The sequence below is a fragment of the Lynx canadensis genome, chromosome A1, assembly GCF_007474595.2.
Source record: "Lynx canadensis isolate LIC74 chromosome A1, mLynCan4.pri.v2, whole genome shotgun sequence".
Taxonomy (NCBI): domain Eukaryota; kingdom Metazoa; phylum Chordata; class Mammalia; order Carnivora; family Felidae; genus Lynx; species Lynx canadensis.
Window position 1 is genome coordinate 209,831,530 of NC_044303.2, and position 13,096 is coordinate 209,844,625.

The 13,096-nt window shown below is 36.1% G+C and overlaps 1 protein-coding gene across 2 annotated transcripts in view; it reads right to left on the reverse strand.

Annotated features, from left to right (window-relative positions):
- WDR70 (WD repeat domain 70) overlaps positions 1-13,096 on the reverse strand; it is a 295,765-nt gene that overhangs the window by 178,614 nt on the left and 104,055 nt on the right. For both annotated transcript variants that reach the window (XM_030331030.1, XM_030331039.1), the window contains one exon: positions 7,994-8,070. In XM_030331030.1, the coding sequence (XP_030186890.1) occupies positions 7,994-8,070 (77 nt within the window). The remainder of the gene's footprint in view (positions 1-7,993; positions 8,071-13,096) is intronic.

Consider the following 13,096-nt stretch of genomic DNA (forward strand, 5'->3'; position numbering starts at 1 on the left):
GGAAGAAGAGAAAGACGAAGAAGAGGATATTACTACAATGAGCTCGATGAAGTCTGATGAAATGATCCTACTTTAAATCCTAAATAACCCCTAATAAAGTCTCCAAGAAAATAGCTTATAGGATGTACAGTTGATGTTTGCCTCTCTGTCAACCCTCACCAACAAAAAAGAGAATGAGATAAAGCTATGAAAAGCAGAGTAGCATCTCTGAGCTATGAGACACACAAAAACTATAGTCAGATTTTGCCCAAAGGCCCTAACTGAACTAACTCCTGAACCACAGGAATATTTCTTAATCCAGGATGAACTTCATAGTATCAGACCTAAGAATTCGAATGATGCCTGATCAGATGTTAATTGTTCCTAATAATCTATGTATTTTTTCAGTGTGTTGGAAAGTAACGAATATATCATGGTTATTCTTTTTATTCCTAAAACCTATTTAGAATATCCTCTAGTGTTACAAGGTAAAATACTAGTCTGACAATTACACTGAAGTATAATATTAGCACTTAATATAACATCACAGATACTTTCCCGAAATTTTTTGATCAAAGCATTTTCTTCTAAATTCCTCCTGCTTACTTCTAATATTTATTCTAAATTTATTAAATATATATTTTTTACAAAAAATATGAGAAACTGTAGTCAAAAATAAAATAAGTCTTCTAAAATACTTTCTATGTTAGAACTCTGGGTGTGGACTTTAATTCAACTTGTTGGATGACCTTGACAGTTCCATAAGGTTTTTGTTTACAGCCATGTTTATGAATTTTGGCATAGATGCCAGGTAATAGAAAAAGAGGGAAAGCTGCCTTATTTAGGAGACCAGTGTAATCCTGGTTCCAATACCTAATAAAAAAGAAAACAAGGGAAAAGTCCATTGATTTGTCTTTTTTTTTTTTTTTTTTTTTTTTGGCCTTTGGTCATTTTTTGTTTGTTTGTTTCTTAAATTCCACATATGAGTGAAATCATATTGCATTTCTCTTTCTCTGACTGGCTTATTTTGCTTAGCAGTATAATGCTTTTGCTCCATCTACATCACTGCAAATGGCAAGACCACATTCTTTTTTATGGTTCAATAATATTCTATTGTGCACATTGTACATATATTCTATTGTACATATTCTTTATTCATCTATCAAGGGACACTTGGGCTGCTTCCATAATTTGGCTATTATAAATAACAATGCTATAAAAATAGAAGTACACATATCCCTTTGAGTTAGTTTTTTGTATTTTGGGGATAAACACCCAGTAGTGCAATTACTGGACCATAAAATAGTTGTATTTTTAACTTTCTGAGGAAAGTCCATACTACTTTCCCGAGTGGCTGCACCAGTTTCCATTCCCACCAAGAGTGCACAACGGTTCCTTTTTCTCCACATCCTGGCCTTGTTACTTCTTGTCTTTTTGATTCTAGTCATTCTGACAGATGTAAGCTGGTATTTCAGTGTGGCTTTGATTTGCATTTCCCTGATGATGAGTGATGTTGAACATCTTTTCATGTGTCCATTGGTCATCTGGATGTCTTCTTTGGAGAAATATCTGTTCATGTCTTCTATTTTTATTGGATTATTCTTTTTTTAGGTGTTAAATTATATAAATTTTTTATATATTTTGGATACTAACCCTTTATTGAATAAGTCATTTGCAAGTATCTTCTCCTATTCAATAGGTTGTCTTTTAGTTTTGTTAATTGTTTCCTTCACTGTGCAGAAGTTTTATCTTGATGTAGTTTTCCTTGCCTCAGGAGACCTACCTAGAAAAACGTTGCTAGGGTTGATGTCAGAGACATTTCTGCCTGTGCTCTTTTCTAGGACTTTTATGGTTTTAGGTCTCACATTTAAGTATTTAATCTGTTTTAAGTTTACTTTTGTGTATGGTGTAAGAAAGTGGTCCAGTTTCATTCTTTTGCATGTCGCTATCCAATTTTCCCAACACCATTTGTTGAAGCGACTTTTTCCCATTGCATATTCTTTCCTGCTTTGTCAAAGATTAATTGACCATATAATTGTGGGTTTATTCCTGAGTTTTCTATTCTGTTCCATTGATCTATGTGTCTATTTTTGTGCTGATAAACAGTTTTTGATGACTACAGCTTTGCAATCTAACTTGAAGTCTAGCATTGTGATGTCTCCAGCTTTGCTTTTCTTTTTCAAGACTGTTTTCGCTCTTCAGGGTCTTTTGTGCCTCTATATAAATTTTAAGATTATTTGTTACAGTTCTGTGAAAACTGTTGTTGGTATTTTGACAGAGATTGCATTAAATGTGTAGATTGCTTTGGGTGGACTCAACATTTTAACTATATATGTTTTTCCAATCCATGAGCGTAGAATGTCAGTTTCCATTTGTTTGTGTCATCTTTAATTTCTTTCAACAATGTTTTATAATTTTAAAGAATATAAGGCTTTCACCTCTTTGGTTAAGTGTATTCCTAGGTATTTTATTATCTTGGTATAATTGTAAATAGGATTCTTTTCTTAATTTCTCTTTCTGTTGCTTCATTATTACTATATAGAAATGCAACAGATTTCTCTATGCATTGATTTTATATCCTGTAACCTTAATTAATTAATTTATTGGTTCTAGTAGTTTTTTGGTGGAGTCTTTAGGATTTTCTATATATAGTATCATGTCATCTGCAAAAATTGCAAGTTTTACTTCTTCATTTCCAATTTGGATGTTCTCTGTTTGTTTGATTGCTGTGGCTAGGACTTTCAGTACTACAATGAATAAAAGTGGTGACAGCAGACATCCTTGTCTTGTTCCTGACCTTACAGGGAAAGCTCTGTTTTTCCCTACTGAGTAGGATATTCACTGTGGGTTTTCCATTCATGGCCTTTATTATAGTTGAGATCACTGGAAAATTTTAACACCCTGTAAAGTGAACATTCCTATGAAAATATCATAGGACTCTTTATTGGCTGGCCTTATAATTACATTAAAATCCTAACCCTTTATACCTTAGACTACAATACCTTATATGATCTAGTCCCTGCTTTCTTCTTCAAATTCACTTCCTGTCATTCCTACCTTTCCTATCAACAAAACCAGATTTTCCGCCTTTCCAATATGTCTTAATACATTCCCTTCTTAAGGTCTTGAATTATGCTGCCACTTTGGCCTGGAAGGTTCTCTCTGCTAGAGCTACCTCCTGTGCATGGTATAAGTCTCAATAAAAGGTCACCTCCTCAGGGTCCCTGGGTGGCTCAGTGGGTTAAGCAGCCAACTTCAGCTCAGGTCATGACCTTGCAGTTCCTGGATTCGAACCCCACAACAGGCTCTGTGCAGACAACTCAGAGCCTGAAGCCTGCTTTGGATTCTGTGTCTCCCTCTCTCTCTCTGTCTCTCCCCCGTTCATTCTCTGTCTGTCTGTCTCTCTCTCAAGAACAAATAAACATTAAAAGGTGACCTCCTCTGAGGCTTTCTCTGCCTACTCTACATAGAGAAGACACTTCTACTTTCTACCCTTCTGCTTACTTTATTTATTCTCAATACTTATTACTACATAAAACTATATTAATTTATTACTGTATCTGTACCTGTCTGTCTCCAAGCACTCACCTCTACTAAATGTAAGCATCATGAAGGCAGAGACTTATATCACACCACAGGAGTACCTGCCACATAGTGAGCACACTGTATTTGCTGATTTAACTAGACATCTGGGCTGATCTCTCACAGCATAGCCTATTACTAATTACTACCCTCAGAGTCAAAGGCCAAGAAAAGTCAAGCTGCAAACCATCTGAATTATTAGTGGTAGATTTTTTTTTAAGGTGGTAAAGAATATGTATAATTGGGGCCTATGGTTAAAGCCAACTCATCTTCATACAAAAGTATGGACAAAAAAAGCTCATCTGTACAGTGTAAAAAGAAACTGGAGCATATTTCAAAGGTACAATATACTAGTATGTCAGTGGTTTGAGCAGGGAATTAAAGAATTGCTCTTGCAAGGAATGGGATAAACTACATTTTATGCCCAATAAAGCATCATGACTTAGAACTTTATCCAAACCATTGTTTAGAGCATTAACAAAGTAAATAGGTTTCTATAATTCTATATAAAACTATTTATCTTTTTCTAAGTTTATTTTGAGAGAGAGAGAGCACTGTGTGCCTGCACAGAACCTGACATGGGGCTCCATCTCATGAACATGAGATCATGGACCTGAGCCAAAATCAAGAGTTGGATGCTTAACCGACTAAGCCACCACCCAGGCACCCCTATACAAAACTATTTAAATGTTTATTGTAGACACTGGCCTGGAAAATAAGTTCAAAGTTTCTCAAACTTATTTGACCATGGAATGGCTTTCTTTAACCTACTAATTTACATATCTTGGAAATCAATTTGGGAAAAGCTTCTGCAGAGTTCAAAAAGTTACTGTGTTAGCCCAACTATGAGAGCCTACCATTTAGCCTGATCCTTACTAGTTTAGAGAACAAGTTTTTTTTTTCCAATTGCTTTATTCATTGAAGCTTTTAAACAAAATTGCCTGGTTCCTCTGTGCTTTTTAATTTTTTTTTTTAACATTTATTTATTTTTGAGACAGAGAGAGACAGAGCATGAATGGGGGAGGGTCAGAGAGAGAGGGAGACACAGAATCGGAAACAGGCTCCAGGCTCTGAGCAGTCAGCACAGAGCCCGACACGGGGCTCGAACTCACGGAATGAGAGATCATGACCTGAGCCGAAGTCAGCCGCTTAACTGACTGAGCCACCCAGGCGCCCCCCTCTGTGCTTTAATAGAATGTTTTCTTCTGACTCATATATTAATGTATTTATTTCCTTTATATTACTACACCTATATAAAGTCTTTAAATCTATACTGCATAAAGCTGATGCAGCCACTCTGGAAAACAGTATGGAGGTTCCTCAAAAAACTAAAAATAGAACTACCCTATGACCCCAGCAATTGCACTAGGAGGCATTATCCAAGGGATACAGGTGTGCTGTTTCAAAGGGACACATGCACCCCAATGTTTATAGCAGCACTATCAACAATAGCCAAAGTATGGAAAGAGCCCAAATGTCCATCAATGGATAAATGGATAAAGAAGATGTGGTATATATACAGTGGGGTATTGCTCGGCAATCAAAAAGAATGAAATCTTGCCATTTGCAACTACGTGGATGGAACTGGAAGGTATTATGCTAAGTGAAATTAGTCAGAGAAAGACAAATATCATATGAATTCACTCATATGAGGACTTTAAGAGACAAAACAGATGAACAGAAGGGAAGGGAAACAAAAATAATATAAAAACAGGGAGGAGGACAAAGCATAAGAGACTCTTAAATATGGAGAACAAACAGGGTTACTAGAGGCGGTGTGGGAGGGATGATGGGCTAAATGGGTAAGGGGCATTAAGGAATCTACTCCTGAAATCATTGTTGTACTATATGCTAATTTGGATATAAATTTTAAAAAATAAAATTAAAAAAAATCTATACTGCATAAAGCCTCTATATAGTTGTGGGCATCCTTGTCTTCTTATTAAATACAAATAGCTTCAGTACTTAAATATATAATACAATATTTACTTTAAATTTTGGTAAATAATTTTTTTAAGAGTTTTATTAATTTCTTCCTATTCCTATTTTACTTAGAACTTTTACTGGGGGGGGGCGGGGGGGGGCACCTGGCTGGCTCAATCCATTATGTGTCTGACTTCGGCTCAGGTCATAATCTCACAGTTTGTGGGTTTGAGCCCTGCATTGGGCTCTGTGCTGACAGCTCAGGGTCTGGAGTCTGCTTTGGATTCTGTGTCTCCTTTTCTCTCTGTCCCTCCCCCGCTCACATTCTCTTTCTCTCAAAAATAAACATTAAAAAAAATTTTTTTTTTAAAGAACTTATACTGGGAAAGACGACTAAATTTTATCAAATTTCAATGATATCATATAATAAAATCATGTGATTTGTAATTTTTCATTTGTTAATGAATTATCTTAAAAATTTCTTGACGGTAAAATTTCTTAATTGTAAAATATTCTTGCATTTCTAGAATAAGCCTTACCTGGTCATGAGATACTATTAATTTAGATTAGCTGCTAAATTCCCAAAGAAATCAGAAAATTGATTTGCTAAAATTAGGAATGTCACTTTAAACATCTAAATAACACCATCTATATTTTTTAATTTATAAAATTTTCCATTGCAATTTCTCCATAACATTACCTACAGTGCATTCTTGTGAACTACTCTTAATACTAAAAATTAATCATACAATTTAATAATATAGGGAAAAGCTGCTCAAATATTCCCTATAATATTCTTGAGTTCTAGGCCAACAGATACAATACAAAAGAATCTTAATAACTACTTAATCAATTTTTTCAGTTATTACTTCCAAAAAATAATATTTTAAACAATAAACTTATATTAGCTATTAGATTCAGAAATCAATCTTTATTATAAAAACTAATAAGTTATTAGTCACAGCTTCAAAGTCATTTGAGTCCACTTAATAGCATGAGTCTGATCCATTGAGCACCCTAATAAACTGTACTGGAATTTATGCCAACTCTCATTTTCATAGTTTTTTTTATTTAAACAAACCTTATACTATAAAAGTTAAGAACAAGAATATGTACTTTTTTTCAAGTTTTTACTTAAATTCCAGTTAGTTAAAATACACCATTATATTAGTTTCAGGTGTAGAATTTAGTGATTCATCACTTACATATAACACCCAGTGCTCATCACAAGTACCTGCCTTAATACCTATCATCCATTCAGCCAATTCCCTATCCCTCCCCACCACCCTCCCCTCTCAGTTTGTTGTCTATAGTTAAGAGTCTGTTTTCTGGTTTGCCTGTCTTTCTTCCCATGGTTCATCTGTTTAGTTTCTTAAATTTCACATGAGTGAAATCATGTGTGTATTTGTCTTTCTCTGACTGACTTATTTTGCTTAGCATAATACTTTCCAGCTCCATCCAAGTCGCTGCAAATGGCAAGATCCCATTCTTTTTTATGGCTGAGTAATATTCCATTAATATATATACCACATCATCTTCATCCATTCATGAGTTAATGGACATTTGGGCTCTGTCCATAATTTGGCTATTGTTGGTGTATGGATGCCGTGTCTAATCACGCCCAAGCAGAAGTCTAGGGTTTCATTCTCTGGAGAGGTCTCTGAACTGCAGGATATAAGGCACATATCCTCACCCTTTCCCTAACCCTACCCTAAGCCCTAACCCTAGATGTGTGTGCGTGGGGGAGGGAGGGTGAGGACAAGGAAGACGTAATGTTTATGTGTGTACACACACACACACACACACACACACACACACACACACACACACTGGAATATTATTCAGCAATGAAAAAGTATGAAATCTTGGCATTTCCAACAACCTGAATGGAGCTATAGAGTATTATGATAAGTGAAATAAGCCAGAGAGAGAAACACAAATACCATATGATTTCACTCACATGTGGAATTTAAGAAATAAAACAAATGAGCAAAGGAATAAAAAAAGAGAGAACGACAAACCATGAAACAGACACTTAACTATAGAGAACAAAACTAATGGTTGCCAGAGGGGAGGTGGGTGGGAGGATGGGTGAATTAGGTGATAGGGATCAAGGAGTGTACTTATGTAATGAGTACCAGGTGTTGTATGGAAATGCGGAATCACTATATTGTACAAATGAAACTTGGGCTCTGTGCTGACAACTCAGAGTCTGCAGCCTGCTTCAGATTCTGTGTCTCACTCTCTCTCTTCCCCTCCCCCACTCATGCTCTGTCTCCCTCTCTCAAAATAATAAATAAACATTAAAAAAATTTAAAGAAAGTAATATTACACTATATGATGATGGAATAAAAGTAAAAACTTAAAAAAAAGAAAAAAAAAGAATATGTAAACATCAGGATTCCTAACACTCCACTTCCTACTTTACTGGCCAGCATGTAACAATACAAATATTAAAGAAAATACTGAAAGATATTAATGTATTAGGTGAATTATCAATAGTACTCACGCATCATTTGAGCAAGTCATAAATTCTCCCTTTATTTTGGGATGCCATGAGCCAGTATGAAGCATTGCTGTATGACCCTTAAAAAATAAAAATACAGGAAAAAAGATATTTAAAAAGATTTAAAAATAAATAAAATGACCAGAAACTGATATGTCATGCTTTAAAGTTAAACTTTTTAGTCCTCCCAAGACCACACTATTTTAATTACAAACATAGTATGCTACACCAATTTTATTTCATAATATGCTTTGTTTATTTCATTTTGTTTAATTCTCCATATAATTCTCCTGCCCAGAAATTAACACAGTGCTTATACAGAACAGGTGCTTAATAAGGAAGGAAATAGAGAGGAAACTGAGAGTCTCTCTTTAGGAAAGACGTAAATGGAAAAACCGTAATAAGAGGGAGATAGGCCCTTCTTTAAAGACTCTTTTCTCAATGGAAAAGAAGAAAAAAAAAAGTATTTGCAAATAATCAAGGCAAAAGCAAGAGGTTAAGGGAAAAAAATTTGCACTTCTTAAAAATGTGTGCACAATCTTGATTCAACCATACATCTGTAAGAATAAATATGTGAGAAAAGGAGAGACATCTTTAAAATGATTCAAGATTAACCCTTCTAAGAGCATAATTTAAAAATACTGTAAATAAAATAATGTGATGTTGGTAAACAAACTGACACACAGAGAGTACATATCAAACATAAATACACATACACACACATTCCCCATCTAGGTGCAAAGTCAGCTAGAGTGACCTCATACGGTATGTTCAGATGGGGCAGAAAAGAGCCTAATACTTAATAATGGAAAAATCTCTTATTCTGAAAGAGCCCAAAATAAAACTATGCTATAAGAAGCAAAATGTACATCTTTAAATGATTTAGAAGCAAAATAACTGTATCTCTCTGGAAAGAATGAATTGGAACTGGAGTACCCACACATAAACCTAGAGACCATCTACAGTCCAAGTTGCTCACAACGTCTCAAACAGGACCTGGCCAACTCATGACAATTTGCTTATGTTTACTGGGTAGAACAGGGACCACAGATGTGCAGTAGGGAAGCATGAACTGAAGTAATGGGATCAGATGGGAACTCTGAGATTCCACTTTCCTCTCCTGAATTTAAGATTGCATATTTAACTATCAACTTGACATTTCCATTTGCATCTCCTAGGCGTTTCAAACATAATAATAGGTCCATTAGGGAAATCTGTTTCTTACTGCCCACTTCATCTGCAATCAACTTCTTCCCTAGTTGCTAAAACTACAAACGTGGGGGTCATCCTTAAATACTACAATAACCATAAACCTAAAACCCTCTCTCTGTCCACCCAAATTCAATCCATTAGCGAGTCCTCTCACTTCAACCCAAAATACACCTTAAATCTATCCACTTTTCTCATTATTCCCTACTACCACTCTTGTAGAAGCCAACATTATCTCAGTTATTACACAGTAAACAGGTCTGTCACTAGTCTCTCCACTTCTATTCCTGCGTCATGTGCTCCACCTAGCAATCAATATAGTCTTTTAAAAATACACCTCTGGGGCACCTGGCTGGTTCAGTTGGTTAAGTATCTGACTCTTGATTTCGGCTCATGATCTCACAGTCATGAGACTGAGCCCTGTGTTGGGCTTGCCACCAAGCACAGAGCTTACTTGGGATTCTCTCCCTCTTTCTCTGCCCCTCTCCCATTCACGCTCACATTCTCTCCTTCTCTCTCTCTCTCTCTCTCTGAATAAACAAACTTTAAAAATAAATAAAAATATTTTGTGTATTTTGTGTATTTTAAAACATTCTAAAACCACCACTAGTTATTGTCCTCTACTGGCTCCCCAACCTCTTTCGATAGTCTACAACTACTCACATGTTCAGTCTCATGCTTTCTTTACAACTGCACTTATTTTGTCCTCCCTCTTCCCCAACAGACATGAATCCACTGGCCTCCTTTCATTTCCTCTAATACAACCAGCTCGTTCCCTGAATCAAGGCCTTCTCATATGCTTTTCCATTTGTGGGAAAGCTCTTCACTCTACTTTTACATGACTGGCTTCCATTCCTTCAATCTCAGTTTACATGCCACTTATTCAAATAAGTATGACCTAGCTCTGTCTCTGCGTCCATATGGCCTATTCTGTTGTTCTCTTCCAATGTACCTGTCCATTTCCTTAATAACAGTCACCACGATTTATAATTCTGTATCTATTAACTTATTATCAGATTTCTGAAACTGCTGATGTTTTGCATATTCAGAAACAAACACATAAGGCTGGGAGAAACCTAAAATTCAATATAAACAGAAACAAATCAACCCTACTGTATTTCAAGTGAACAATAAAAACACTGAAAGAATAAACTGAAGGTAATAACTCAAGTAACTATATACCCTGTACTGGGTTAAATAGTGGCCCCCAGAAAGAAATACTCATGTCCTAACCACTGGAAGCTGGGAATGTAACCTTAAAGAGTCAGAAGAGAAGAAGACACAAAGAGGAGAAAGCTCTGAGAAGATGAAGGCAGAGACTGGAGTTATGCTGCCACAAGCCAGGGAAAACCCGGAGTCGCCAGAAGCTGGAAGTAGCATGGAAGGATTCCCCTAGAGCCACTAGAGGGAGCATGGCTGTGTCAATACCTTGATTCTAAGACTTCTGGCCTCCAGAAATGTGGAAGAATTTCTGTTGTTAAGCTACTAACTGTGTGGTAATTCATTACAGTAATCCTAGGAAATGAATACATACCCTCAGGCTAAAGACCAAAAGAACTATAGGGGTGCCTGGATGGCTCAGTTGGCTAAGCATCCAACTCAGGCTCAGGTCATGATCTCACGATTGTGAGTTCGAGCCCCCTCCCTGACCCCGTCAGGCTTTGTGCTGACAGCTCAGAGCCTGAAGCCTGCTTCATATTCTGTCTCTATCTCTCTCTATCCCACCCCTGCTTGTGCACTATCTCTCTCTCTCAATTATAAATAAACATTAAAAAAAATTTTTTTAAGACCAAAAGAACTATAAATAAATATTTAATTCTAGTTAATATATTGTTTCTTTTTTGCAGTGGTATGCATTAACAATTCTGAAACTGCTTTCGTTACAACGAAGAATTAAGCAAATGAGGAAATATGCTGAGGACCATGAGAGTCGCCTTTCCTGCTGTTAGAGAAAGGAGTTCCAAAAGTGGAAAGAAGAAAGACTAGAAAGAACTCTATGGGTTTTGACTGAAATTATGGGTATCAGTATGAACCCATGATTTCTAACAGGTAGATACAAATATAGGTGTGTGTGTGTATGTAAGTTATTATCTAGCTTTGTATGCTGAGAATGACTAGTAGGAATGACACCCAGCAACCCTAGGACAGAGATCCTAGTTTCTAAATTGCATTCTCCATTTAAGAGGAAACCAGACTCCTTGGAGAGAAGTTTGATTCTTGTTCAAACAACATGAACATGGAACATGTGGTTTACCAAAAAACAAGCAAGTGCAAAAATGATGGGGATATATTAAAGAATAAAGTGCAGGTTAAGGGACTTCCACTGGGACAATTAGAGCATCAAAATAAATAACAAAAGTAATAGATTAAATAGTAATAGTAAAAGCATTTACTAACTTAAGAACTCCTGGGTGAATATTAATAAATAAGTAAGAGAAAACTCTTCCTTACCATAGAATGATAACTAATAAATATAAAATGAATGACAGAGTTAGAAAAATCACCATTTTACAATCATCACAGTAATAATTGATCCAGGCAAGAATCATCAATGGATGCTAAAACTAGCAGAGAAAAGTCTGGTAATGAACAGGGTATTTCCATGCTATCAAAATCTCCCTGGAAACTGCTTAATAATTACAAAGAGAAAATAGTAGAGAAGAGATCTGTTATTACACTACCTGAAACAAGTCATCCAAATTAACATCACCAGCACTGCGACGCACAGGTAGCACGTACTTCGTGACATGAGGACGCAAGAAGGACCCAATATTGTTTCTGTGACAGCCTTTCTAGAAATGCATACCCAAACTCTCATGATGAGGAAAACCAGACAAAATCAAATCCTACATCTCTTGCTACATATTTACAACTTCTACACATTTACAAAAGAAATGGCTTATAGTTTTCAAATATACCAAAGTTTCTTTTAACAAAGGCAGAGAACTATTCCCAATTAAAAGAGACAAAAGCCATGGCTACTGAACTGTTGGGAATATAATCAAAAAGGAGATTGTTGAGATAACCATGGACTACAGATTAAATAGTATTTCATCAATGTTAAATTCATAGTTATGTAAAAAGATCATATTATTATTAGGAAAACCACACTGAAGAATTTAGGAGTAAAGGAACAAGATGTCTGGAAGTTATTTCAAAAGTCGGGGAATATTAAACACACACACATAATTCTAATGTATGTGCAAATACGTATAAGTGTGAGTGAGGGGGGTATATAAGTGTGGGGGATGGAAAGAGAAGGACAGAGTTTGTGTTAGCTGAGGAAGGAAGAGAGGAGGGGATGGGGGAAGATAAAGCAATGGGGCAAAATATGAACAACTGATGAATCTGAAAAAAGGGTATAAGGAAGTTCTAGGTACTATTCCTATAACTTTTCTGTTAATTTGAAATGATATCAAAATAAACACTTAAAAAAAATGTCCTGGATGCTCTGTGAAGAAAAGCTTGTTGCAAGTCAAAAGAGGAATTAAGAGGGCCACCTGGGAAGCCAGTAATGTGGTTTATCTGAACACTGACAGTCGCTTGGACTAGGGCACAGCAGTAAAGTGTTCAGAGGTAAGAAGACTTGGGATACATTTTAAAGAGAGAGACAACAGGTTTCCCTAAAGAACTGGATCTGGGCTGCAACCACAGATGAAGCCAAAGTTTGTGAATTAATCAAGCAACTGTTGTGTAAATGGGTGACTAAATAAATAACACATCATTCTCTCTGGCCATGAAGAACATGAACTCTCTTCTGTGTTTAGGAAATTCCCCAAAATATGACTCTTGGTAAAAGACAGAGACTACCTCTCATAGAGAAGTGGAAAAGTCAGGCTCCATCTTTGCCAGCCTCCCTTACAGATGTGACACAGGAATGCAATCTAGCTCTGCCCA